The sequence below is a fragment of the Falco biarmicus genome, chromosome 9 (assembly GCF_023638135.1).
Source record: "Falco biarmicus isolate bFalBia1 chromosome 9, bFalBia1.pri, whole genome shotgun sequence".
Taxonomy (NCBI): domain Eukaryota; kingdom Metazoa; phylum Chordata; class Aves; order Falconiformes; family Falconidae; genus Falco; species Falco biarmicus.
The window spans coordinates 14178684-14203454 of NC_079296.1; the positions used below are offsets into that span (position 1 = coordinate 14178684).

Below are 24771 nucleotides of genomic sequence, written 5' to 3' on the forward strand. Positions count from 1 at the left end.
GGCGGGTGTTTTGTTCATCCTCACTAGGGAGCAGAGGAGAAACAAAAGCTGGAACAGCGTGGGGCACTGAGCTGCCTGGGCAAGGAGGAGAAAAAAATAATTGTGCAGAATTTCATCAGGGAGCTTGGAAGGAGGCGATTTTGTGAGCAAATAGTCACCTCCAGAGCAGAACTTCCCCATCTCCAATTTCAAAATTCTGTTCACATCAACATCCACTTTCATGTTGTAAAACCTGGGGAAAAAGGGAAAAAAAAGCAGCTTCATACATTTCAATGCAAAAGCCTTATTTTGGCGAGGAAAAGGTGGGGAAAGCACTGCTGTGGTGGTAGTTTATAAAAAAACAAGCCCCGAAAATGAAAATGTGGAAGTGCTCAGGGACCCGAGGCAGGCGTGGCTGCCCCGAAGCCTGGGGCTGCTCCTGCCCATGTGGGGCTGAGCCTGAGCGGGGCCATGAAGTGGCTGATGGAGTCCAGCCCCAGCCTTAAAAGATGTGACTTTGCTTTACCTCACCTGGGGAGAATGAAAAGCAGATTTGGTTGGGACCAACTTCAGAAGCGCCTCTGGCTTTGCACTGCAGCCACTTCCCCCATTTCCCATGTCAGAAAGGAGGGAGCAGGGGGCATGGTGCAGGTGCTGCGCCCTGATGCATGGGTCCCCATGAGTCTGGCATGACAGAAGCAGGGGGAAAATGCTTCGCTCTCAGCCACGGGTCTGGCCTGAGGGGCACCTGCCAGCCAGGCAAGTAGGGGCAGCTTGAGTCCCATAAAAGCAGCTGGAGAAGGGTAGCAAGGAGCCAGGATGGTCCACAGCAGCATCCTGGGCAGCTCATGAGGGTTTCATCGCTCCAGGGAAAGCCCTTTCCCCTCCTCCAGGCAGCAGCAGGGTTAATGCTCTGTCTCCTCCCTGTCCCTCGAAGGTGTGGGGCAGGTGTTTCTGCTCAGCTGGCCCCATCATGGAGCCAGAAGTGAGGATAAGAGCAGGGTTTCTCCCCTGCTTTACTTATCTCCATTCTCTATAGGACCTGGGGTCAAAGTACCTTCCCTGAGGCAGCTCTGCCTGCCCTCTGCCTCTGGGCTCGGCTGGCTCCTCTCAGTGGTGCCGGCCTCCTCCTGCTGTTTGGCACTGGGCGAGGTCCTGGTCAAAGCTTGTGGCCCTCTTGCCTGCCTGGCATGGAAACCTTGGAGAGCAGCTCAGCTGGAAATGCCTTTTGCCCTGAGGAGCATCTGGAAAAGCACTCGGCCTCCGAGTCTCGGCCAGCAGCACTGCCAGCCTGCCCCAGGCCCCCCTGCGGGGGTCCAGGACCGATGTGGATGTGGAGATGTTAGCAGCTGGGCTTCCCCATTTTCTGGCTTGTGGGGGAAGCAGGTCATTCTCTGGAGACCCTTCCTTGGGTTTATGTGGTGGAAAGGTGGCAGAGGGGGTCTGCGCACCCCTGCTTTGCTGCAGGGATCTGCCCAGCTTACGTCTCTGTAGTGCCAGCTAACCCCCAAAGCATCCAGTGTCAGCATCTTCTGAATGCTGGGGGAGGTTTTTGCTTCTCCTGCTATACAACCGAGATACTTGTGCATTGACGATGGTGGCGGTGTGTTGCTGAGATGGCTGCTTTCTGCTAAGCATCTGCTGCTTCTGTGCAAAGTGCTTTTTACTCTAATTTTTCTATTGTATTGTTCTTGCTGTTGGATATAAGAGACAGCATCTTGTGTGACACAACAGCCTTCTCTTAACTTTCCCAATGCGCCCTGGTAAATCTAGGTTAAGCTTAACTCAGGGAGCCACATTAATCATCAAATCTATAAGCAGGATATAGAAAGGCCAAGTGTGAATAATTATTGCTCAGATGCTAATTACCCAGGCCCAGACCAAACTCAACATATTAAACACACCGCTAACAGGAGCAGCCTTTTGACCACATTGTTGTGTCCCCCCTAGCTCTCCTACTGCTGTCTCTGCAGGGGACTCCTCCAAACATCTGCTAACACGTGCAGATCCCAAAATATACTTCTGCTCACTTGATAGGAGGGATCTAACACACAGCTGACAGACTGAAGGGCAGCCAGATCCTGCGCTAGGATCGGCAGAGCACTAAGTTGCTCTTCTGGGGCTGTCCATGCTTCTGGGACTGGGTACAGTCTCATTCTTGGCCCTTGCGGTTTGGGAGGATGCAGAGCAGCTCCCTGTGTGGGTTAGTACCTGGGAACCAGCGCCTGGCTCATGGTGCAGGGGTGGGTTATCCTGGGGTGGGTGCTCAACCCCTCCTGGGGGGGCTGGGTGCTGAAGGCAGAGCCGGCCTGGCAGCCCCAGCAGGTGAGAGGGGTTGGTTCCCCATTGCTGTGTCTGTCCTCGTCCCTCCTGGGCCAGAGGGACCTGCTGGGTGTGCAGCGATGTCCTCTCCCAGGCTGAGCCACTCCAGTGGTGCGAGGACCTGGCTGGGCTCTTGGCTTTGGCGCTGGGTTTGATACACGACTTCCTAATGTCAGGTCGCCTGTGGGGTGCTGCCGGTGCCAGGGACTGCGTTGACCCTCTGCTGCCAGCGAGCCCAGCCCCGCAGCCAGCGCTGCGGTTGCCTCCCGGCCAGGGAAATAAGGGCAAGAGCCGTGCTGTCCCCCCCCGGGCTGCCCCTCGGGCTGCTCTGCTGAGGGCAGCCCCTGGGGGCGCGGGGTGGGCTCAGATGCCCACCAGCTTCGGGCTGAGGAGACGGTGTCTCCTTCCTGGGGCAGGGTGATTCCCCCAAAAGCAAGGAGGCTCCGTGGGGTGACGCTGAGGACCCCCCAGGAGCTGCACCTGCCTGCGGAGAGCATTCCGCTTGGTGAAGGGAAGGCCACAGCTGTCTCGCCGCTGGCAGAGCAAGCAGTGTGCGCACAGAGGCGGTTCCCTCTGCCGTGCCACGGTGTGGGACCCTCCCCGGCCCCCCTTCGCTCTCCCCCACCTACTGCAGCTCGACGCCAGCCAGACTCCACCTGCCCTCCCCACAGCACCCCCCATGCCTTGCTGTGCTCAGGGCTGCTGGGCACAAATCCTGATGATGCCCACTCAGCCTCAGCCGAGGGGCGCTGATGGAGAGAGGACGCACAAGGATGTTTAGGGTCAAGCTCTTCGGCACCAGCAACCCTGGCTCTGAGGTCAGCTGCGCTGAGGCATGTTGGACCATGCTGGGGGTCAGGTCTGGGATGCGGCCAGGCGCTGACATGAGAGCAGATCTCCCAGCTGAGCTGGGGGGCCTGGTGGAGACAGCTGAGCTCCCCCAGACTTGGGGTCCTCCGCCCTGCTCCAGCCCGTCTGTTCAGCACCTCTCACCAGAGAGAGGGACCAGCAGGGTGGGGGCCAAGGCAGTGGGTGCCTAGCGGGGTGCATGGGGAGCACAGCCCCCTGTGAGCACCCAGGGGGTTCAGCCGAGTTGCAAAGGGATCAAAACATTTTGTGCCTGGAAGATGAGGAGCATGTGCGAGAGTGAGGATGGGCTTGTGCTGAGGGGTGCAACCTTCTCCTGTCACCTCCCTTCTAGCCTGAATGCTTCTGCCATCATGATTAATTTATCAGGTACTTATGAATATGCAGATAAGACTCTGGTTTCCAGGCTCTGCTTTCAGGAGGGAGACTGTGTGATGGGCTTTCTGCTGCTGCTGCCTTCGTAAGAAGAGAAATGTCATGTACCAGGGTTCAAAATAAATAACTGTGCTGCTGAGAGCGTTGGAGCCTTAGCAGCCCCAAGGAGCTGCAGGCTCCCCTTGTTCCTCAGCGCTGGAGATTTTTATGAGCATCCCAGTGGTGTATGCACCCCATCTCCCCCACCCCGTGTGGTTACGGTGATGCAGAGGTGTCTTTGCCAGTCCCAGCCTTTGAAATTTTGGCTGAAGCCCCAGAAACTTGCACTGTGAGTGGGGCTGAGGGCTGGGCCCCCCCGGAGAGGGGGGGTTCAGAGGGATGGGTGCACCTGGGGTGGTCGGGTCCTGCAGGAGCTGGGGGTCCACCTGGAGATGGCCTCTTTACTGCTGGAAATGCCAAGGTCTAGGAGATGGGGAGCGGTTCAGAAGGCTGATGGGTGTGTGCATGTGGCTGTTGGGCTAAGGCAAGCTCTGCCCCTCTCTGGCTGGGCTGCCTGAGGTGGGGGCTGCGGGGTGGGGGTACTTTGGCCTTTGGGATTCGGCACCTAGCTGTGCTGACCTGCGACACCCACAGAAGTAGCTCGTTTTCAAAACTTCCCCTAAATCTTGTGCGCAAGAGCCAGAGCTATGAATGCGGGAGCTGCCGCTCCTGCTAATCCTGCTGCCGGGGCCCCTCTCCAGCTGCTCCGTGCTGGGGGCTGCGACTCCCAGGGCAGGGGAGCAGGATGGGGCCGGGTCAGGCCTCAGCTGCCCTGGGGTCCCGGCCCTGAGGAGGGGGCTTCTCTCTGCCTCCATGGGCGCATCTCCCCTGCTCCAAGCATCCAGCTCCTGGCTCTACAGAGTGTTTGGCGCTGCTCCCGCCAGGGCTGCTGCACCTGCCCAGTGGTTTTACAGGGTTTATATTTTAAATTTTATTTTCTGGGGCTGTTTGGAGGAGCAGCAGCAGGAGAAGGCAGCGGGGCTCAGTCCAGCATTCGGGTCCTGCTTCCTGAGCAGGACGGGGCCGCCCCTGCCCCTTCCTCTGCCCCGCAGCGGGGTCGGGCCCCCTCCAGCCCCGGCCCCGGCGGGTCCCGCTGCGGGCGCCAGGGGGCGCTGTGGGCGCGGAGCGGTGTGCGGACCGCGGAGGGAGCGCGGCCGGGGCGGGGGGGGGGGCGCGATCCGCGCTCCGCTCCTCCGCGGCTGCACCACGCGCGTCGAGCCCCCCGGCCCCGCTCCGCAGTCCCATTTTTGGGGTGTCTGCGGGAGAGGGGCAGGTTGCGCTCCCGCGGGGATGCGCGGGGCTGGGGAAGAGGCTTTGTCCCTGTCTTGGTCTAGGCGGAGGGGTCCCGGGGCTGCTGGGGCTGCGGGAGCCAGAGGAGGGGCTCCAGCTGGGGGATTTGCGCTAGATGCTGGAAACTGCGCTTTTTGCACGGGATTTAAAAAAAAAACAACACCCAGATATTCTCCCCTCCTGAGGCCGGCCTGGGGGCGGTGCGCCGCGGCGCCGGCTTCGTGCGCTCGGTGTGAAGGAGGGGAGGGGAAAAATGCACAGAGCGAGGGGGGAGGGAAAACCCGCCCGCACCACGCAGCGGCCCCGCGCGGCGGTAACAAACTCCAACTTAAAAAAACTTCCCGAGCGCATCGGGGTGCGCGCAGGAGCGCGCAGGCGGCGGCGCTGCCCAGGTAGGGGCAGGGCAGGGGGGGTCCTGCTGGCTCCCCCCGCCGGGGGAAGCGGGGAGGGGACACAAGCCACGGCCCCTTCCCCACCTGGGCCTCGCTTTGCGTGGCACCCCCCAGACCCGCGGGGGGGGCTCTTGCTGCCGCCTGCCAGGCGGAGGGGGAGAGGGTGAAGCTGGATGGTGTTGGGGGGGGATAAAGGGGTTTTGCCGGGGGCGAGGGGTGCACTGAGGGGGGGGCGGGGGCAGTCGGAGCCTCGGCAAAGGCTCCCCGGTGCAGAGGGGAAGCGGCGGCTCAGGAGAGGGGCTTCCGCTGGCTGCGGGGTGAGGGAACGCGAGAGCACAGCAACTTTATAATCGTCTTTTTATTAAGATTATAAATTTAAACAAATCTGAACAGTTTTACCCGGCGATATACAATTCCATGTGCACAAAAATACAGGCTTACAAACAAAGAAAAAGGAGGAAAAAAAAATAAGACCCCAACAGACCATTTGGCAAAGCATCCTCAGTTACACATAGTGCTGATACCATGAAGTTGGGAGTGGGCAGGCTGCAAATAAAAAAACAAGGAGGGGACAACGACCAGAAAACCCACCTTTTTACAACAAAAGGTTTTTCTTTAAAAAAAAAAATTAAAAATCAAGAGACTCTATAGGAGACAGATCCGTTCACAAGACCAAACAATGCTGGTTTTATGATTTTGGAAGGCTGAAATCAGAACAGTTGAACTTAACGGGAGGGGAAAAATTTAAAAAAAAAAAAAAAAAAAAAAGAAGACTAAAAGACCCGACACAGCACACTGGAGACGTGAGTAGTGTTACACGGTTACCTGCGGCATCACAAATACACACCGAGGCGGAGGCTCCGGGCTGCCGGGGGCGGCTCGCCCCCTCCCCGGCGTGGCAGGGAGCAGCCCGGAGGGATCCCCGGCCCCTGCTTCACCCCACCCCCCACCCCCCCAAATTCAGCTCTCGTATCCCTCCAGCGTTACCCCGGCACAAGCGGTGGGAAGGAGAAGTCACATCGCACACGTTTCTTCTGGGAGGAAAGTTGAAATGTTTCCATTTCTGCCCCCCCCCCCCCCCCCTTTTTTTTCTTTTAAATATATAAAGAAACGCACAAAACCGAACCGGCAGCGGCTGCTTCCCCCTCTCCCCGCCCCCCGAGCCCCGCCGAGCCGGGGCGGAGAGACCCCGCCGGGGCAGCGGGGCAGCCGGGGGGCTCCCGCCGCGGGGTCCCGGGGCCGGGCTCTCACGTGGCGCTCCCCGCCGCCAGCACCGGCCCCGGGAAACCCGCCGCGCAGAGAACCCGGGCCGACACAAAGAGGATTATTTAAATAGGTGCTTCGGGTTTTGTTGTTGTTTTGTTTTCGTTTGCTTATTTTTTTGTTGTTTTTTCTCTCATCTCTGCAAAAATAAAGTCCCAAGATCTTAGATTTTTTTTTCTTTATTGTACAATTTATAAAACACTAGTGTGGCTCTGCCCTCCCGCCTCCCCTGCGCACCCCTCGGCACCCTCCACCCCCCTCCCCTCGCCCCAACCCCCCTCCCCGCCTTTGTTTCAGGGTCCCCCCCTCCGGAGCCGCCGTCCCTCGGATCGCACCCCCGTCTTCGCAAACGCCCCCCGCCCGCGCCTTGCTCCCCGCTCCTCTCTAAAACGCGACGATGGCCCGAGTCCAGGCTCCCAGGCTCGCCAGCGCCTGCTTGCTGCACAGCTGCCCGTTGAGGGGCTGCTCTGAGTCCGCCTGCTGCCGGCTCACCAGCCCCGTGAAACCGGAGCCGAAGATGGAGATCAAGTTGGAGATGTTGGAAGAGTCCTGGGGGTGCTCAGCGCTGTACTCCTCGAAACGGGCGCGTTTGGTGCACGGGGCGAAGGGGGGGCCGCCCGCCACCCCGCCTCCCCCCGGCTCCCCTTCCTCCACCCCCTCCTCTTCCTCCTCCTGCCCCGGGTAATACTTGCGCTTGGTGCCCGGCGTGGGCGGCGGGGAGGCGAGCCCCGGCGCCGGCTGGCAGCAGCAGGGGCACTGCGAGCAGCAGTCCTGGTGCAAGTACCCGTTCTCCACCGTGGTCACGACGTGAGTGTCCAAATCCAGCACCGTGGTGCGGCTGCTACAGTGCGGCGCCCCGCCGCTCCCGAAGTCACAGCCGGCGGCGTAGAGCAGCCCCGGGGGCGCGCTGCCGCCGCCGGGACCGGCGCTGCCGGCGGCCCGGTAGAAGCCCGGGGACGAGTCTCTGCAGGGCGCTCGCTGCAGCTCCGGGGGCGCGGCGCACACCGGCACCTCCAGCAGCTCCGCACCGCCCCGCGCCGCCGCGCAGCTCCGCGCCTCGCGGTCCTGCGTGTCGGCGGGCAGCGGGAGCGCCGCCAGCTCCGGCGGGGCGGCGGTGGGCGGCGGGCAGGCGGGCATGGCGAGGAGCGGGGCGCCGTCGGGGTAATGCTGCTGGCGGCGGTAGAGCTCGGCGTAGCGCTCGCTCAGGTAGAGCTGCCGGGCGTTGCGGAGCACATAGGAGACGAGCAGGTTCTTGTGGAGCTTGATACCGCCTCGCTGCGTGCGGGAGCTGTGGATCTTCCGCAGGGAAATACTGATCAAACTCTGCGCATCGAGGGTGCACTCCATCCTCCTCCGGCCCCTCAGCATCTGCTCTCGCCACCCGCGCAGCCAGGCACCCCGGGCCGCATCCACACGGCAGCCGGGAGGGTGCGGAGGGTCGCAAAACAGGAGGATAAAGAGGCGGGGGGGGAGGGAAGGGAAACAGAAGGGGGGGAAGGGGAAGGGGGGAGGAAAAGAGCCTGAGGTCGCTGGAGAGGGGGGAAATAGAGAGGGGCGTCTTCAGGGGGCGGCCAGCGGCGGGAGCAGAGCAGGCATCGACGTGCGCGCCGGTGGCTCCCGCTGCTGCTGCCGCCGCCGCGCTCCGTGCAGGGACGGCGCGTGCAGGCAGCGCCACCAGCGCCGCGCGCGCCCGCCCCGCGCGCCGCCCCCCGCCCGCCCCTCCGCGCGCGCGCCCGCCCCGCCCCCCCACGCCGCGCGCGCGCAACTTCCCCCCGCGCCGGTCGGTACCTGTCGCGCAGCGGCACTGAACGCCCGCCCGCCCAGCCCCCGCTTTTATAGTGCCGCGCCGGCCGCGCCCCGCCCCCCGGCGCGCGCGGCCAACGGGGCGGCGGCGGGCGGCCTGACGGGCGGGCGGGGCGTCCAATAAGGGTGAGGCGGGCCCCTCGCGCCGTTCAAATGCTGACAGGCCCGGCACGGCCCAGGAGGGCGGCGGGGACCCGGCGGGGCGCCCGGGTCAGGCGGGGGGCGCCGCTGGGCGCCGGGAGCCCCGTGATGCCCTGTCGGAGCGGCGGCGGGACCGGGCTGCCGCCCCCCCATGCCGCTCCCCACACACAGGTGAGCGTGGGGCGGCCCCGAGCCCCGCGAGGGCGGGGGCCGCCGCGTGGGCCGCCCCGCTCCGCTGTCTGGGGGCTCCGGGCCCCCCGCACCGCCTCCTCTGTGACACCCCCGGGGGCGCTGCCTGCCCCCAGCACCCTTGGTGGCGTCCCCCTCCCCTGGCGTGCTGGGGGCGGCTGTCTCCTCCTGGCCGGACGCAGCCCTTCGCTCCCCTCCGCGGACCCCGGCGCGCACACCCCCCCCGCTTCGGGCTGCCCTGGCCCGGCCGCGTTAAAGGTGAAGGAGGCCGGGGGCACCCCGGTAGCGCCGGTTTCCCTCGCGCCCCGGCAGCAGCAGCAGCCCCGCAGAGACAATCCCGCCCTGCCGATGTCCCACTTCGCCCCGCGGGACCGGCCCGAGGTGCCCCGGCGTGGGGGCAGGGCTGTGCCCCTCGGCAGGTCCCCGGTCGCACCTGTGCTCCCCCCCAGCGGGAGCGGGGCCGCGCAGGGCTTGCTGCTAATTAAGGGCTCCCATCCCACCCTGTCGCACACAGCGGTCTTGAACCTGTGGGGCTGCACCCCAGCTCCTATAGGTGCCCCCTCACAGGGTGCATGTGACAGGAGGGGTCTGGGCAGACCCTTTGGTATGGGTGAGGTTGGGGGGCACAGGGGTTCAGGGCTGCCCCTTGCTTGTTGCTTAAAGGACCTGGCCACCGAGGGACCCAGCCATCTTCCGGGGGAGCAGCAGTGCTCGGGGGAGCCAGTGTCACCGCAGAGGAGCTGCAGCAGGTAGGAGCTGGGGGGGCTCAGGGCAGGGGGCTGAAGCATCTTAATGGCAGAAGGGGGTCAGGAGCTGCTCCTGAAATGGCGTCTTCTGTAGAAAGCAGTGGGGAGGGGGGGGGGTCCCCCTGAATGGGGAGGTTTCCCCGTGCTGGGTGCCTGCTCTGGGGGATGTGCTGGCCCATGTGCCTTAGCGGGGGCAGCCCCGTGTCTGTGGGTTGTGGGGGGTCTGCTGCAAAGCAAACCTCCAAAGCCCTTGCTCCCACCGATGCAGCCTGACCCCCAAACCGCAGGGGCAGCCCTGTAAGGTGGTCACTGGGCTCCATCAGCTTTGGGGGGCGGCACTGTGCGAAGCCTGGGCTCCACAGGGGGCTGTGGGGCTACACTTGAAGGGCTAGGGCTTTGCTTGCTTCCTGGCCTGCCTGGAGTCCACTGGTTCAGCTTGCTCACGTCCTCCACCCAAAGGAATAGGAGCAAGCCTGGCATCAGGGCCAGGGAGGATTTTGTCCCTGTGGAAGGGTATTTGGGATAGCAGCTGGGCTGGGGCAGCTCATTGCCCCCTGAGCAGTAGCTGGCTAAGTCCACCTTGCTTGTGGAGCAACCTTCTCCACAACCTGACCTCAGCCATGCAAACTGGGCTGAATGACGCTCTGTGCATTCCCAAGCTCTTGTAGGATACTCTTGACCCGCTTTCCTTGTTTATAACATAGAAAGTTATCGCAACCCCTGTCCAGAGAGTGGCTGTAGCTCAAGGTGGGGGGTATGGGCGGCACTGGTGATTTGGGGTTGCACTGTGTCCTTTCTCTCCTCCACCAGTCTCCCTGGCAATCCTTCCTGGCCGCAGGTTGGCTTTTCCAAGGCTGTGGCTGCGCTTCAGCTGGAGATCTGGGAGGTGATGCTCTGAGCTGGTCTGCACAGATACTATGGGGTGCTGCAGGGATGGGGTTTGGGGCCCATCACGCAAACTGGTGCTGAGCTTTGTGTGCTTTGGTGGCTGGAGCCAGGCCTTGCACCCGCTCAGCAAGATAAAAGGCTCTGCCCTCGCAGGGTGCTGGCGTTGGTGCTTGTGGACTGAGCCCCAGCTGCAGCTCTCCAGCATTTTCTGCAGCCCCCTGGGCACTAGGGGACCAGGGCAGAAAGCGCTGCTGCTGCCAGCCTGTGCCACGTCTTCCACCCAGCCAGCACAGGCAGCAATTGCTTCTCTTGTTCAGCTGGCATTTGCTGTATTCTGGCCCATCTCCAGCTGTAGAACTCCAGCCTAGGTGGTCCAAGCTAAGAGCCTGAACTGCTTTTTGGCTGGCTGCTATGGGGTGGCTTGGGCAGTGCGGACAGAGCCAGCCACAAAGCTTTGCCCTGGCAGACCTCCTCCGCCTCGAGCTCCTGCTCGCTGTCCCGCCTCGGCTTGGACTTGCAGCGTAGCTTCGGGACGCTGCCCCACACCGGCCTGCTGCCCTGTAATCGTTGCACGGCCCTGCAGACCTCTGGTCATGGATTTAAGTGAAGGGCCAGGTGGACTCTGCAGGGCCTCGCTTGCAGCAGTGCCAGGTGTATGGAGGTGCAGAGGGCCTTGCAGAGGCTGGCACGTCACTGGGGCAGCCTCTGGGGCTGTGGGGCAGCCCCGATTCGGGAGATGCTGCCGCCTCTGGCTGTCAGGTAAGTGCCCTCTGCTGTAGCTGCCTGAGAAGCTTCGTGGCACCAGGAAAACCCAAGAGCACAGCAGGAGCCTTGAGGAGATGAAGATGAAATTAAAACTTTAATCGTAGTTAGACTTTGGGTAATTAATATAAAGGCTATAAAACACGGGCCTGATCCTCACGCTGACTGCCGGGCACCGTGTTGCAACTGGTGAGGCTGGCGGCAGCTGCAGGCTTGCTCTCCTGGCGGGTGCAAGCGTTTTGTTTGCAGATACGGTGGCTTTAATCCTGGAGCTGGGACGGGCTGCGCACTGTGAAAGCTGCGCTGCTTCGGTTTGGCCTGTGGACTCTGAAATCTCTCGGAGACAGGAATCTGGCTGATACCTGTCTTGGCACATGACTGTAAACGCTGCTTTCCTGAAAGAGGATAATGAACCCTGTCCATTTTCTGGCTGTGAAGCAGCAAGCTGGGGCAGGATGGGTTTGGTGCTTGCCTTTCCCAGGAAAATCTCTGTGCCCTGTCCAGCATCCATGTTGCCTTGTCTCCACTGGGGTTTGTGTGCCCTTCCCATGGGAAAGGGCCCTAAGGACCCTACTTCTCTAGGGGACAGTTGGTCTAAAACCATCTCTGTTAAATATAATTACAGCTTTTGACTGGCCATTAAATGGTGAGTACCATTATTTCCTCAAAGGAAAGGAGCATGGGCCTGGGATTTGCTGTTTGGAGGGCTGCAGCTGCACATTTCCTGGTGTACATGCTGCTGGTCTTGGGGGCCAGGCTGTGGTGCGGGTGCTGTGAGGCTGGCCCTGGGCTGAGGATGGTGCAGCTGTACGGCAGTCTGTCTGTCCAGCCCTGCTGATGTCCGGGTGCCAGGGCTGGTTTCGCAGCCGTCGATCCTGCAGCAGGCTCCAGTAGCAAAACCTGGCGGTCCGCTGCTCTCAGCTGCAGAGTAAACAAGCTGGCAAGAGAAACCATTTTGCTTCAGCTAGTAGGAGAAACCCTTTTTAGGTAGCACTTCCAACTGGCAATGTTCTCCTTCATTAACCCCCTCCTTCCCTTTCCAATGAAACATGAATTTGCAGCAACCAGAGATCAGGCGCTTGCTGGTGCTGCCTTGCCACCCAGAGCAACGAACACAGACGTGAATTTACTGCTTGATCTCGTAATTTCAGTGCAATTAGACTGGCTGCTATAGAGCAATTTCCCCTAGAGCCTCAGAGGTCTGGGTCTGGGCCTGGGCATTGCCCAGCTGTTCTCAGACAAGGAAGCGGAGACATTTGTGCATTGGCTGAAACATTACTTTTTTTTCAGGTGTACCTGGAACTTGACTCCCGGGAGACGCGTCTGCAAGTTGGAGCTGTGGGTGCCTGGCATGTCTGAAAAGGAGCCTGCTTTTCAGGCTTACTTATTACAAGTCGGGCACCCAAAGCTAGTGGGAAAACAAGCCAGAACAAGGTTTTCAGGCTGAGCTCTGGGAGCAGGGCCGGCTTCTGCCACCCCCTCCTCTGTGCTGGGTAGGTACAATGTTGCCTGCCCAATCCCCCCCCCAAGCTGCTCCCCAGCTTGTGGGGACACCTGTAACACAGACCCACAGGGTCTGCTGCAGAGCATGGAGGACAGGGCGTGTCAGTCTCAGAAGCCAGCAGCCCTCAGAGCAGTGTATCCAGCCGTATTGATGGAGCGGGCTGTGGGTAAGGCTGTCACCCCACTGCCTCGTTAGCCATCAGCTCTTTCTCACAGCTCTAGTACCGCAGCCAAACACTTTGTATAAAATCCTGGAGAAAATTGAGATGAAGCCATACTGAAAAAATTGTCCATTTATTGTTCCTCTGTGCTTTTAAGCTGGGGAGCTGTACAATGCCTCCCAAGCATCACCATGGCACGGGGCATGGATGAGGGGCTCAGTACTTTGATCTGGTCTGTTCCTACCTAACTTCACCGACTTAATTGCCTACATTTCTTGTACCCTGGGCACTGCTGTGCAGTGTATGGGTGCAACCCATAAACTTCCCTGCTGTTGCTTCATGGCCTCTCACGGCTGCATGGCCAAGCAGAGCCTAACCCATCCCTGTGCTCAAGGTGGTGCTTACGAACTTTTCCGGTGCTTTCTGTGCTCCTACTGAAGTGTTGGGAGGTCCTCTTGCATGGGAATTGCATGACTCTTGCTTTGACTAATCCTGGGAGCGTGGAATTGAGGTGGTGATCGCTACCAGGATCTTATTGCTGATCCTCTCCACAGCGGGCTTTGCTTATCCTGCTGTGAGTGCCAGCCAGCTGGTGACGTGACCCAAAGGAGAAGGGGGCCTCTGCCTGTGCCGATGTTTTTTTTAGGCCATGCTTGCTTTTGCCACTTGGTGTGCCCAGCAGTCAGTCCACAGTAGCAGATCCGTTCCTTGCTAGAGCTGGGGGGGGGGGGGAAAGAGCTGCTGCTGATGTGAGCAGAGCTGTGGGTGTTTGTGGGGAGGCTGCAGCATCCCAGTTGGTCTTTGTGTGATTTGCTTGGCTCACCTGGCACCCAGAGCCACTCGTGTGATGCTCTGCAGCAGTATAAAGCTTCTGGCACAGGTACTTCTCCAGGTCTCTAGCAAGCTTGTCCTACTGTGCCGGTCTCTGCTAGCGCCTTATCTCCTTGTTTCTGGCATTTGGAGGATATGTATTTCCTGCAAAACCATTGTGCAGGATGCTAAAGCTACAAGATAAACTGGGTGTGGCAAGCTTAGAGGGGATGAAGTTGGCACCCACTCCCTCCAGCGAGCTAGTGTTTCACACCTTGCACTGGGTGCTCACCTGGACCTTGCCACCCAGGGAGCTCATCACAGCTCCCTGATGGATGTGGTGCATAAGGGACCCTGGAAGCTCAGGGCAGGCATTGCCACTGTGGTGACTGCCTGGGGGCTTGGACGGGAGTGTTGCATCAGCAGCATCCCCGTGGCTCCTTTGAGCATTTCTGAGGTGCTGCAGTAGTCAAAGTACCCACAGCCTCTGGCCTGCTTGGTAGCAAGTCCTGCAGCTTGCAGTGGTGATGGCACCAATGCTCAGACTGGTCATAGGGCTGTGTGGCTTCAGGCTGGGCTTGGCTGCCTGGTGTTTCCTGTAGGAATATGCCGAAGGGCTAGAAAACTTGGGGTGCTTCTGTCCGTGAAACCCAGCTGTGCTCAGCACTAGTCCTATCAAGGAAGAGCTGGAGACTGAGGCTGCAGGGGGATCAGTGTAGGTCACTCACTCAGGGCACTTGTGACCATGGCTTGTGGAGTCACTCCTGGGAGAATGCTTTGACCTGTGGTGGCTCTTGGGTTAGGGCTGGGAACAAGTATCGCTTAAGAGCAGTAAGGTGAACGGCAGGCTAAAGGCCAGCTTTGAGCTCTGTCCTCACCTGGCAAATGTGCTTTTGTCCCCATGGTCTGGCTGTGCGCTGAGCAGTTACGCTGCCTCTCCGTGCTGGTGTTTGGCATGTCGGTGAGCTGTCCTGAGGAGAAACCAAGACCAAGACCCCAAAGTTGTTTGCTGCATTTGGCGCCAGGTCCCTGGAGTGGATTTTGTGGGAGGTTGTGGATGTGACTACCACCTTCTTGGAGAAAGCACGTCTGTTCTGGGGGCTCCCCTGGCAGCTGATGTTGAATGGTGCTCTGGAGCTGCCCTGAGGTCTCGCCACTGTCACCCCAGATCATCGCTTCCAGGAGGGATGGGTTACCCCAGGCGGCCAGGCTGTTTTCTGGGCTGTGGTATCAGATGGCGGCTCTGTTTAATGGCTAAGTCAAATATCCTGAAGTCTTTAGTGTTGTGCAGCCAAGGGTTGACCCCTGGGCTTGGTCTGGCCTCGTGTTATAGCTGTAAATGTGGCTGTGCTGGTGCGCAGTCCTTACCCTAACTGGAAAGTCTTCTCTCCAGCACTAGTGTGAATGGGGAACGTTACCTGCAGATCCTTTTCCTGTCTGTCCTGGGTGGAGCAGGATGGGAGTTGCTGGGGACCGAGTGGGATTTATAGCTGTGCTCCCTGCCAGCAATGGGACCGGCGGGCTGTCGGAGGAGTCCAGGCAGCAAGCTGTTACACGATGATGGGAGGGCAAAGAGACCAGGCGCCTGTGATCTAGGGCTAATCCTTCGTCTCTGCCTCTGTTTTGCTTCCCACCTACCCTGTCCTGTGGTTTCTAGATGCTAATCTGTGCGGGGCAGGGCATGTATTACAGCGCAGGCATCGAAGGCATCGTCTGGCGCGGGGCCCTTGGGCAGCCCCTGCAATAGGCATTGTCCACCCTGGGTGAGACCCCTGTCCCAGGGCTCACGCGCTGGGCAGTCACGCTTGGCATTGAGAGCAACCAAAGCTCAAGATCCTTCCCTGTCCCCTGTGCTTGCTAAGCCTGCAGGGAGGGCAGCTGGGGCAAAAATGGTATTAAAGTTGGAGCTGTGCCATGAGTGGGGAACAAACGCCGGGATGGTGTGTGGGACCTGCCCGGGCTGCTGGCCCCCGGCTCGGTGGGGATCCCCTTCCTCGCTAAAAGTGACACAAAGCGTGTCCAGTTAGTGCTGCCAGGTGACGCGGGGCTCCGAAACGGTTAATCGCTGCCTGCGACGGGAACGATAACCTCTCCCCAGCAGAGCCTCCCGGTGCCCGGCCGGATCGGGACTACAATCCCCGGCAGGGAGCGAGCCCCCGGGGCGTGCCGGGACTGGTAGTCCGGGGCCGGGTGTGGGGGGTCCCGATGCCACTCGTGGCTGGGGCGGGGGGACCCGGAGGGAATGTGCCGTCTCGGGGAGGAGCCAGCGTGTTCACCCACTTTGTTGTTAAATACCTTAAAGGAGCAGCGGCTGTGCCCGAGCGAGCTCCCTAGCAGCGCCGCGCACCCCGGGCCGTGGGCTTTTTAAAGATAAAAATCACTCGCTTGGCCTCCGTTATTACCGCCATCTCCCGCGCCCCGTAACCCCTTCGGCGCCTGGGCACCGCCAGCCCGGCCGCGGCGCTGCGAGCGCGGCCCTGGGCCACCTCCGCCGCCGCGGGCGCCCAGGGGGGCCGAGCCGTGCCGCCTTGCTGCTCTCCGTGCCATGGGCCACCAGCGCGCGGCTGTCCCCTCGCAGCGGGGCCGTCCCCGCTCGCCAGCCCCGCAGAGAAGGAGCGCCGGAGCCAAGCGCGGAGCGGCCGCGGTGCGGGCAGCGCGGCAGATTTCTCGTGCCAGCTGTGACCCGGAGATTCCCCCCCGCACCCCCCAGCACGCACACTCACACCCCCCCGGCATAATTCAGTCTGGCACCCAGTGCCTCCAGCCAAGCACCCTGGCCCGGCCCTGGCATGTGCCCAGCAGACGCCCACATCAAAGCCGCCGCGGCGTGCCTGGCCCCTGGCCAGCAGTTACCTCTAGACGGCTTGTGCAAACCTGGAGGGAGATGGCAGGGAAGCATCCAGCCCCCAGCAGCTCCTGCTGGCCGCGGGGCAGCCACGCCTGCCTTGGGTGCATGGTGGGTGCCACAGCTGGGTGGGTGACCCATGATGGGGGTGTCCCTGAAACATCCACCCCAGTGGAGTCGGCTAGGTGTGGGCTGGCACCTGGGTGCCTCAAATTGCTTTGTCCTTGCTGCCCTGTCCTGGCAGTCCTCACCTCCGTGCCCCTCTGAGCCTCAGCGGAGGGGGGATGAAATCCCTCTGGCAGGCAAATGTGCTGGAGAGGGGCTGCTGGAGCACAAAACTGGAACCTTGCTGACTGGAAAAGCAGGAATAACCACCAAAACACAACTGGTGGGGAGGGCTGTGACGCTGCAGGGAGCCAGCAGCTGAGCTGGCTCGCGCTGGGTGATACTCTGGGGCAGACGGCCCAGGTCTGCCTGTGCTGCCCAGGGTCACAGGCTGTGGCTCGCCTGTGGGCCGCATGGGTGGGAAGGCAAGGGGAGGGCTTGGGTGGCAGGGCCGAGCCCAGCGCTCTTGGCTGAGCCTTTCTCTCCTGGACTGTTGGGTGCAGCTACGCTTCCCTGCCAAGGGGCTGCACTTGGTTCTTTTTCCCTCCTGGGTGCAGGAGGAAAGAATATTGGGCATGCCTGATCCTGCCTGGAATTGGGCTCCAGCTGGTCCATGCTGTGAGTTCAGGCTCATGTCCATACGGCTTCCAGCCTAGTGCCTGGCCCAGCATGGTTGGCAGCGTGCAGAGCTGCTGGTCTTGCTTGGATTTGGGGTTGTCTGGGTGAAAGTCATACCCAGAGCAGAGGAACTCTTCCCTGTGGTGTGGAAAGCTCTCCGTGCATGAGTGGCATGGCAGGAGCAGAAGAGCTGAAGCTCATCAGAGCTTGTGGCTGTGGAGGGACCTGCGGTGCCAGGACCTGGCTTCTCTAAATGCAGGGACTCGTGTGGTTGGATGCTGGATGACAGCCTGTGCAGCAGTGACCTCCTGGGTGCATCAAAGGCAGCAGAAACCCTTCTGGGCTGCAGAGGAGTCAGCACCGTGTCATTTTTCTGTGCAAAAGGAAGCAGTGGAGTAGGAGAGGCTGCCTGCGGTGAGCTGTGGGCTGCTGCATCCAGTGACAAACCCAGGGTGCAGGGAGACCATGCTGCTTCTGTGCTGCAGGTGCAGCTAACCCGCTGCCTCATGGATGCTGAATAAGCAGCCCTGGAGGTCCTTCCCCAGCTGTGGCCAGCCCAGCAGCGTGTGGGAGCACAGAGTGACCCGTGCATCTCTTCTAGTGAGGTGTGAATGGGGATGATGGTGTAGGAGGAAACAAATTTGTCTCACCTGGATGCAGGGGAGAGGGTAGGGGCTCAGCCTAACACCTCCTGCTGTGCCTGGCTGCTCTCTGGTGTGTGCTTGCGGCCCTGGGCTGCACGGCTCAGCCTGCAGCCACACTGCCTGACCTTGGTCCAGTCCCTTACTCAGTGTTCCCTCAGCACTCATGCAGTGCTCCCTGTGCTCCTCGGTGCCGCGATGCTGACAACTTTCTGTCTTGCAAACAGCTCCCTTACGTGTGCGTGCTGTGCCTGGCGCAGCAGGGACCTGTCTGTGCCTGGGATCACAGCCTCACAGCATGTGGGGGGGGAGGAGAGGTTCATGGGCTGCACGGGGCGCTAGTGAAGCTGTCTGATGGAGGTGGGCACCGGAAAGCTCCCCTACAGGCCTGTCTGTTACTCACTCTTTTTTGCTTTTCTTCCCTTGCCTGCCATTCAGAAACTTGCATCAGCAGCCTCACATCTGCCCAACACGTTGTGATGGTTGTGTTGCAGCAGGTGCCTTGGAAGAGCCCTGCACTGAGGCGGTTGAGGTGCGCGCGCCCCTCCACATCCCCGAGCTGACTGTTTCTGATGCAGTGATGCTCGGACCCAGCCCGACCCTGGACCCGTCCTGCTCTGATGTTGGAGCAGAAGCCCCAAAGGGTGAAATACAGCTGCTGGAGGAGACAGCAGGAGCTGTGAGCTGGGGGTCCTGGAGGTGAAGCTGTTTGCAAACAGCTCCCGGGTGCACTGCAGTTTTGTGCACTGCGTGATTTTCCCACACGCACAGGCATTCCCAAGGCTGAAGGGAATTCTTCCTGCTCTGGGAAGGGTAGAAATGAGACATGGATAAAATCGCTAGGCTAGTGTTGCTAGAGGAATTAAGAGCCAAGCAACTGCATCCATAGGAACCTCAGTTCTTCTTTTATCCCCTTGCACATTGAAGTTAATTGCATTTCCAACTGACACATCAAGCTGTCCTGCCACAGTCATCTGCAGCAAAGTCAGTGCATAGTGGTTGCTCTGGGATATAAACTTCACCTCTTGTGTTTTGCTCTCTTGGGGGAATAACGGCTTTCCCAAGGCTATTTGTGCTGTGGTCAGGTCTTAGGAGCCCAGGGCTCAAGCTGAGTGTCTTGCTAGGTCTTTATGGGTATCTCTTGAAGGTGAGACTTGTCAGGCTTAAGCAATGGATGAAATTTTTTTAATGGGTGTTCAGCAGCCACTGTGGAGATGCTTAAAGGCATAAATTTTTTAAGAGCATAATGGATGTTAAGCTCTCAAAAATAAATCTGAAGTCTCTCTAGCCTGTGTTTCCCAAGGTACTGGTGGCTAGCTTAAAATGAAAGAGCAAGTGAAATGAAGTAACAGGCTTTTAGATGGTGCAGAGCACCAATGTGGAGCTTTTGCTTTCTTAGTGTGTCTGAGTTAGCACTCAGTCCTTCGGGATGCTGAGGGTCAGGACAGCAAGGTCTTAACCCTCAGCGGGTGCTTCAAGAACCTACACTGGAGAGCAGAGGTAAGGATTTTTCCCCATCCCAGTAAGACTGGTTGGGCAGAGTGTGCAGTGCCAGGCTCTAAAACCTCCTTCCCAGAAGACTTGCTGATGGCAACCAGAGACTTTTGGTCCAAAACTTCATGAAGGCTCTCCTGATGAAGCACAGCAAGCAGAGTCTGGGTGTGGGAGATGAGCCAGTGCCTTGCCCCCTCTAGAAAAGGACAGGAAGCCCTGGACAGAGCAGCTCTGCCCATACCGTTGCAGGGAGATGACAGTGGACCTGCAGAGTGCCAGGGCCTCCTCTTCTACCCTACACAATGAGCCTTTCCTGGGGAAGTGATGGCCCTGTGCAGGGGTTTCCTCCTAGGCCCTTGTTGCACCAGGAGCTGGGGCAGCAGGAAGGAGATACCCCCCCTGGTTGGGGCAGTGCTGTGGGGCTGGGAGATGGGGAGCAACTGGCTCCATCCTCCCCTGGCTGCTGTTACCCCTGGACTGGGAAGCAGAGCTGCTCCTTCTGTCTCTGCAGACACAGCGATGCCACGGGGAAAAGGAGGTGGAGGGGTACCATGCTGGCATGGGCAGCACTGCCAAGGGTGCTGGGGAGCTGACAGCTCAAGGCTTGTTTGATGCCGCTTTCTTCTCCCACTGCTGGAGCAGGGAGAATGGCAGCTGTGGGAGCACTGAGCTCCTGCTTGTCTCCTGCCTGGGGAGGCTGGCCTGGGGAAAGCAAGAGCAGCCCTGATCCCGTGCACAACCCCAGGAGGCAGCGGGTGCATGCAAGCACTGGCATCCTGCAATACTGCACCCTCACATTGCTTTTGGCAGCTTCCCTCCCAAGTCTGGCAGGAAATGTTCCTTCCTTCCCCCTGAGGTCAGCTCCGCTGTGGCTCTGCTCTTTGAGGTCCTCTTGTACCTGCTGAGGGCTCGGCACTATTTTATAGGGCTTTTTCATGAGGTGTGCCTTGCGAATGCCCTCCCTTGGGCTGTGGTAAACATGCCTGGAGATGAGCAATGCTGGTGCCTTCAGGAGGGTGACAAAGTTGGGGCACCAAGTGACTTGTGCCAGGTCTTTCTGCTCCTTGCTTGGGTTTTGGGGAAGATCTTGACCTGCTGTGAGGTGACAGGTTCTGAAATATATCAAGTTGTGAATGCCTTGCTGGGGAAGAGGCATGAAAAGTGGAGGACTTGGGAACGATCAGGGAAAAATTATTCCTTGAAGTGTGGGTTCATGCAGAGATGTTACCTGCTGCTTCTGTAGTTCAGCCTAACCCTATGGCCCTGTCCTGTTAGTGATTGTGTGTAATTATGGAAATTGGAAAAACATACTTCTTTGATATGGACAGGGTCTGCTCAAAGGGCTGTTGTTCGTGGAGTCCAACTGCTTGCATTCATGCTGAAGGCAGCTCTAGATTCTGTGCCCCCATCATTCCTGAGCCCTGGGTTGGCCATCAGGGCTAACCCAAGGAAAAAAAATCTATTTTATCTTCTTCCCGAAAGCTTTGAGGATCAGGGCTCTTGTTTCTTGAAAATACAAGGTGTGGCTACACCAAGAGCCTCTGGCAGGAGGCTGGCAAGAGATGTGAACAGAGCCTGGTGCCTCCTTGCTCTGGTTTGCACATCTGGATTTTCTTTCCTGCTGTTCCAGCCTGCTCTGAGCACCACTCACCCCTGCTCGGGCTGGGAGAGCATTTCTGGGTGACTGCTGCTGGAATGAATGGGGATGGGAGAACGTCATCCCAACCCAGCACGAGTTTGCAAGTTCTCTGGGCTCCCAGCTGCTCTGGCGGCTGCTGCTGTTGCTGCTGCCTCTTGGGGGAGGAGAGGAGGGACCAAGCAGGGGTCTCTGCTCCTTGGCACAGCTGCACCGGGGCTCTCTGCAGCTCCCAGGCACGGCAGCTCTTCCCCAGATGGAGGATGGGGCCCTGGGGGTATTGGCCGTCTGCTGCTTTGCTGCCCAAAAAAGCCTGGAGGCTGTTTTGCCCTGCTGCTCTGCTGTTATCCATTGAATTGCACCAAAAATCATGCTCCCCCCCATTATCCCTGAAGATGGATGCAGATGACTCCCCTCCTGACATGTGCGTGATCTGTGCACACTTGGCTCTCCTCTCTTCCCAGGCAGCTGGCAAGTTATTTTTGGTTCTGGAGTGGCCCATATCTGGTTTCTGCTGGGGCAAGTCCCTGCGCCCAGCGCAGCTCTTGCATCCCCGGGGCTTGCAGGAGGTGGGATGTGCTGGCTTCCCTTGCCGATGTGTTGGCTGGAGCCAGCAGGGATGCTCCAGTGCTCACCTGCTAAAGGGCTGGTCTGGCATCTCTGTGGAATGGCTGAGGAGAGGGGGAAGTTGGCCAGGTCTGCGGGGACTCACCTGGAGGTAGTGTCCCGGGAAACCTGATCTGTGGGCCTGTTTGGGGGGAGAGGGATGGGCAGGAGCAGCTGGTGCTGTCGCAGGGCTTGGAAACCCAAGCCAACACCTAGTCACATGCATCCCCTGTGGCTGGCAGGCTGGAGGAACGGCAGCCCCCTTCCCTCGGCTCCTGGCCTCCTGCCCAGGTCCTGCAGTGGAAATCCTTTTGGAGGGGCATTGGGGTGTCTGAAGGGTTTGCTGGTGGCAGCCCTGGGGAGATGCTAGGGACCTCCTGCCCTGCCTCTCCTTGGGAAAGGCTCACAGTGGGAAATGTGGGGGCTGCTATTTGGCTACTTCACTGCAAGGACGTTCCTCCCTCAAGCACTCCTGCAACTCCAGGACATTGAGCCCTTTCTTAAAATCAAGGTTTGTGCCAGCAATCTTGGAGCAGCGGCTTATTCCACTGCAACTGGGTGCTGCTCAAAGCATCATTCCTGCATCTGTGTGGTGAGGTGCTCAGGGGTCTCTGCTTATGTAGAGAGGGAGCAGATGGCTTTTCACTAGGTTAGACATAGGTTGAGTATTTGCTGGGCAGTATGGGCCACATGGGAAAGCATGACTGTTTCTCAGTGCCCAGCTGGCTCTGCGGGCTGGTGGAGCGCAGCACCTTGCTGGAGCTGAGCCCACAGGAGGTGCTTTGAGAGCAGGCATCTGCAGCGGTTGTGTGTCCCCAGCCATGTGCCTCCAATGTATTCAGGAATCATTATTCAAGGCTTTTAGTAGGCTGGTGTCCTGTATATGCTGGTATTTGGTCCTATGCTCTGTACAGATGCTCAAGAGCCTGTGTGTCTGGCAGTGCAGGTGGTATAAGAGACCATTCCCAGGCAGTGCTGGCTGCCATGGCTAAGGACGCTGCATCCAAACATGCCAGGGAGAGTGGGACCAAAATCATGACACATACTTGCAAGGCAGTGCCTGGCAAAGGTGAGCTGCCAGGGATGCTGTGGGTTGACCTGGTTGCCAGAGTCACCCTGATATATCCCTCCACATCAGGGGAGGCTGCAGCACTGCCTGTCCAGTGCTCCCTGTCCTCCCTGGCACAGCTACCGAGCCAGGACAGCTTTTTCTCACTGAAAACTCTGCCTTTTCCTCTGGGGAGGGAGCATCAACACATACTCCCACGCTCCTGCTCATCCTCTTTCAACAAAATGCCACTCTGACGTTTCTTTCTGCTCCTGGCAGGGAGCGAAGCTGTTTCCAATCTCTAACTGTGGGGTTTCTGGTGCAGGCTTGCAGGTCTGGGCTCCCCTGCCCCAAGCATCCCCCTTTTCCTCTCTGTGTGGGGTTTCTGACTTGCCTCCCGGGACCAAACTGTATCATAACTCTGCAAGGCTGGCTCCTGCCAGCTCTTCTGTGGGAGAGCTTGTCTCCTCATGAAGCCTGAGGGTCTCAAATGTCATTGAAAACAGAACCAAATCAGCTGTGAATAGGCTTTAACTTACTATTCAGGAGTACAATAGAAAAATCAAATAGATGCTTCATCTCCTTCCACTGTCTGTGTGCCTGCTTTTCTTTGTTGCAAGTGACAGTGGGAAAGAAAACAGGTTTGTTATGAAAGCACCAGCTCCAAACTGCCCTGTTCTGTTAATCTGGAAACGAGATGTGAAAGAGGTGGCTTGTGTGGACCAGGGCTGCTGTAGGTAGGAGCAATGCAGGGCTGGGGTTGGCAGCTCTGTTACTCCACGTTAGCTCTGCAGTGTGCAGAGAGCACCCGAGCTCAGCACAGCACAGCAGGTTCAGTGCAGATGGCTTTGTCCAGCTGTTCATCCTCCATCCCTCCATCCACTGAAGCTCTTGCAGAGGACTGGCTGCCTCCTCGTGCCTCCTGGTTTTTGGCTGCATAGCACAGAGCACATCATGTGTCTCTGTGCTGGTCTACGCTCTGCTTCTTCCTTGGTCTGGCCACCCTGTACAATTGGGCACAGTCTTTGGAAAAATCACCCAGACCAAAAGCGAAATTCAAGCGCACAAACCAAAATATTTGGTGCAATGCATCCTAGGGCTGTCTTGTGCCACCAAAATGCGTCATGGGGCACGTGGCAGGGCTACCTCGTGCCACAAAGCTGCTGCCAGGGATGTGGTGCTGAGTGGGTAGGAGAAGGCGAGGGTCTCGCTTTCCTTCCTGCAAGGCTGATTCCCAGGGGCTCTGCTTTTGGGGTGGGCTTGTTGGCAGGGGGCTGAACGCCAGCCCCACACACCCCATGAGCAGGGCTCCGCAGCCAAGCACCCCCCTCCCCGGCTCAGGTGGTGTGCCAGGCCCTGGTGGGGGCAGGCTGTGGGGGGTGCAGTGGCCTCCCAAGGCTTGGTGCGGGGCCTGGTGCAGGCTGCGGGCCTGGTGCAGGCTGGGTGCAGGCTGCGGGGCCTGGTGCGGGCCTGGTGCAGGCTGGGTGCAGGCTGCGGGGCCTGGTGCGGGCCTGGTGCAGGCTGCGGGGCCTGGTGCGGGCCTGGTGCAGGCTGGGTGCAGGCTGCGGGGCCTGGTGTGGGCCTGGTGCAGGCTGCGGGGCCTGGTGCGGGCTTGGTGCAGGTGGGTGCAGGCTGCGGGGCCTGGTGCAGGCTGCGGGGGCGCGGTGGCTCCCCAGGGCTCGGGGCTCAGTGCAGGCCACCGCACCGTGCTGACACCAACGCCATGCGAGTGCCGCCCTTTTGAAGTCTGACACCCGGGATTTTCCCCACCCACTAGGAGGACTGAAGACAAAAAAAAGCAGGAAAGAAAAAAGGGGGGGAGCCCTCCAAAATGCCGTGAGGGCTTGTCGAGGAGGCAGAAGTTGAGAGGGGCTGCGGGGGAGGGCTCAGTGCGCCTGGCCGGCCCTGAGGCACCAGCGCGGGCAGGTTCAGCCCCCCAGCCTCCTGGTGCTGGGCTGAGCCGCACTTGCCTGGCAGAGCACATGGGGGTTGGCACAGGCAGCAGGGGAGGCGAGAAAAGGGCTTGGTGTGTGATGGCTGCAAATTGTGCCCCTTCTTGCAGTTCCCCACCCCCCATTCCCAGCTGCATCCCAACCTCAGGTGAATCAAGAGGGGCCCAACCCTGGGCAAATCAAGACAGCCAGGATCTGGCCCCACTGATGTAAAGGTTGGAGGATTAAGCTGCCTTAAACACCAAAGCCTTGCTCTGCCTGTCAGACAGATACCCCAGGGGCAGACTGGAAGGGTG

At 59.7% G+C, this 24771-nt stretch overlaps 2 protein-coding genes across 5 annotated transcripts in view; one reads left to right on the plus strand and one right to left on the minus strand.

Moving 5' to 3' along the window:
- Positions 1 to 5520: 5520 nt before the first annotated feature.
- IER5L (immediate early response 5 like) lies at positions 5521 to 8246 on the minus strand. The gene has a single exon (XM_056351223.1). The coding sequence runs from the start codon at positions 7893 to 7895 to the stop codon at positions 6912 to 6914; it is 984 nt and encodes a 327-aa protein (XP_056207198.1). The 5' UTR covers positions 7896 to 8246; the 3' UTR covers positions 5521 to 6911.
- Positions 8247 to 8357: 111 nt separating this feature from the next.
- LOC130154776 (uncharacterized) overlaps positions 8358 to 24771 on the plus strand; it is a 126510-nt gene continuing 110096 nt past the window's right edge. Inside the window, exons 1-3 of one of the 4 annotated variants that reach the window (XR_008823858.1) lie at positions 8358 to 8642; positions 9324 to 9409; positions 12347 to 12549. Coding sequence is in view for 1 of the 4 variants with exons in the window: in XM_056351226.1 (XP_056207201.1) it covers positions 8484 to 8642; positions 9324 to 9409 (245 nt within the window). In the remaining 3 variants the exon portion in view is untranslated. Of the gene's footprint in view, positions 8643 to 9323; positions 9410 to 12346; positions 12825 to 24771 lie in introns of those variants that run through there. The other 3 variants (XR_008823856.1, XM_056351226.1, XR_008823857.1) reach the window with 3 other exon arrangements.

Coding starts and splice junctions, on each gene's coding strand:
- IER5L (XM_056351223.1), bottom strand. CDS start 7,895: ATGCTGAGGGGCCGGAGGAGGATGGAGTGCACCCTCGATGCGCAGAGT.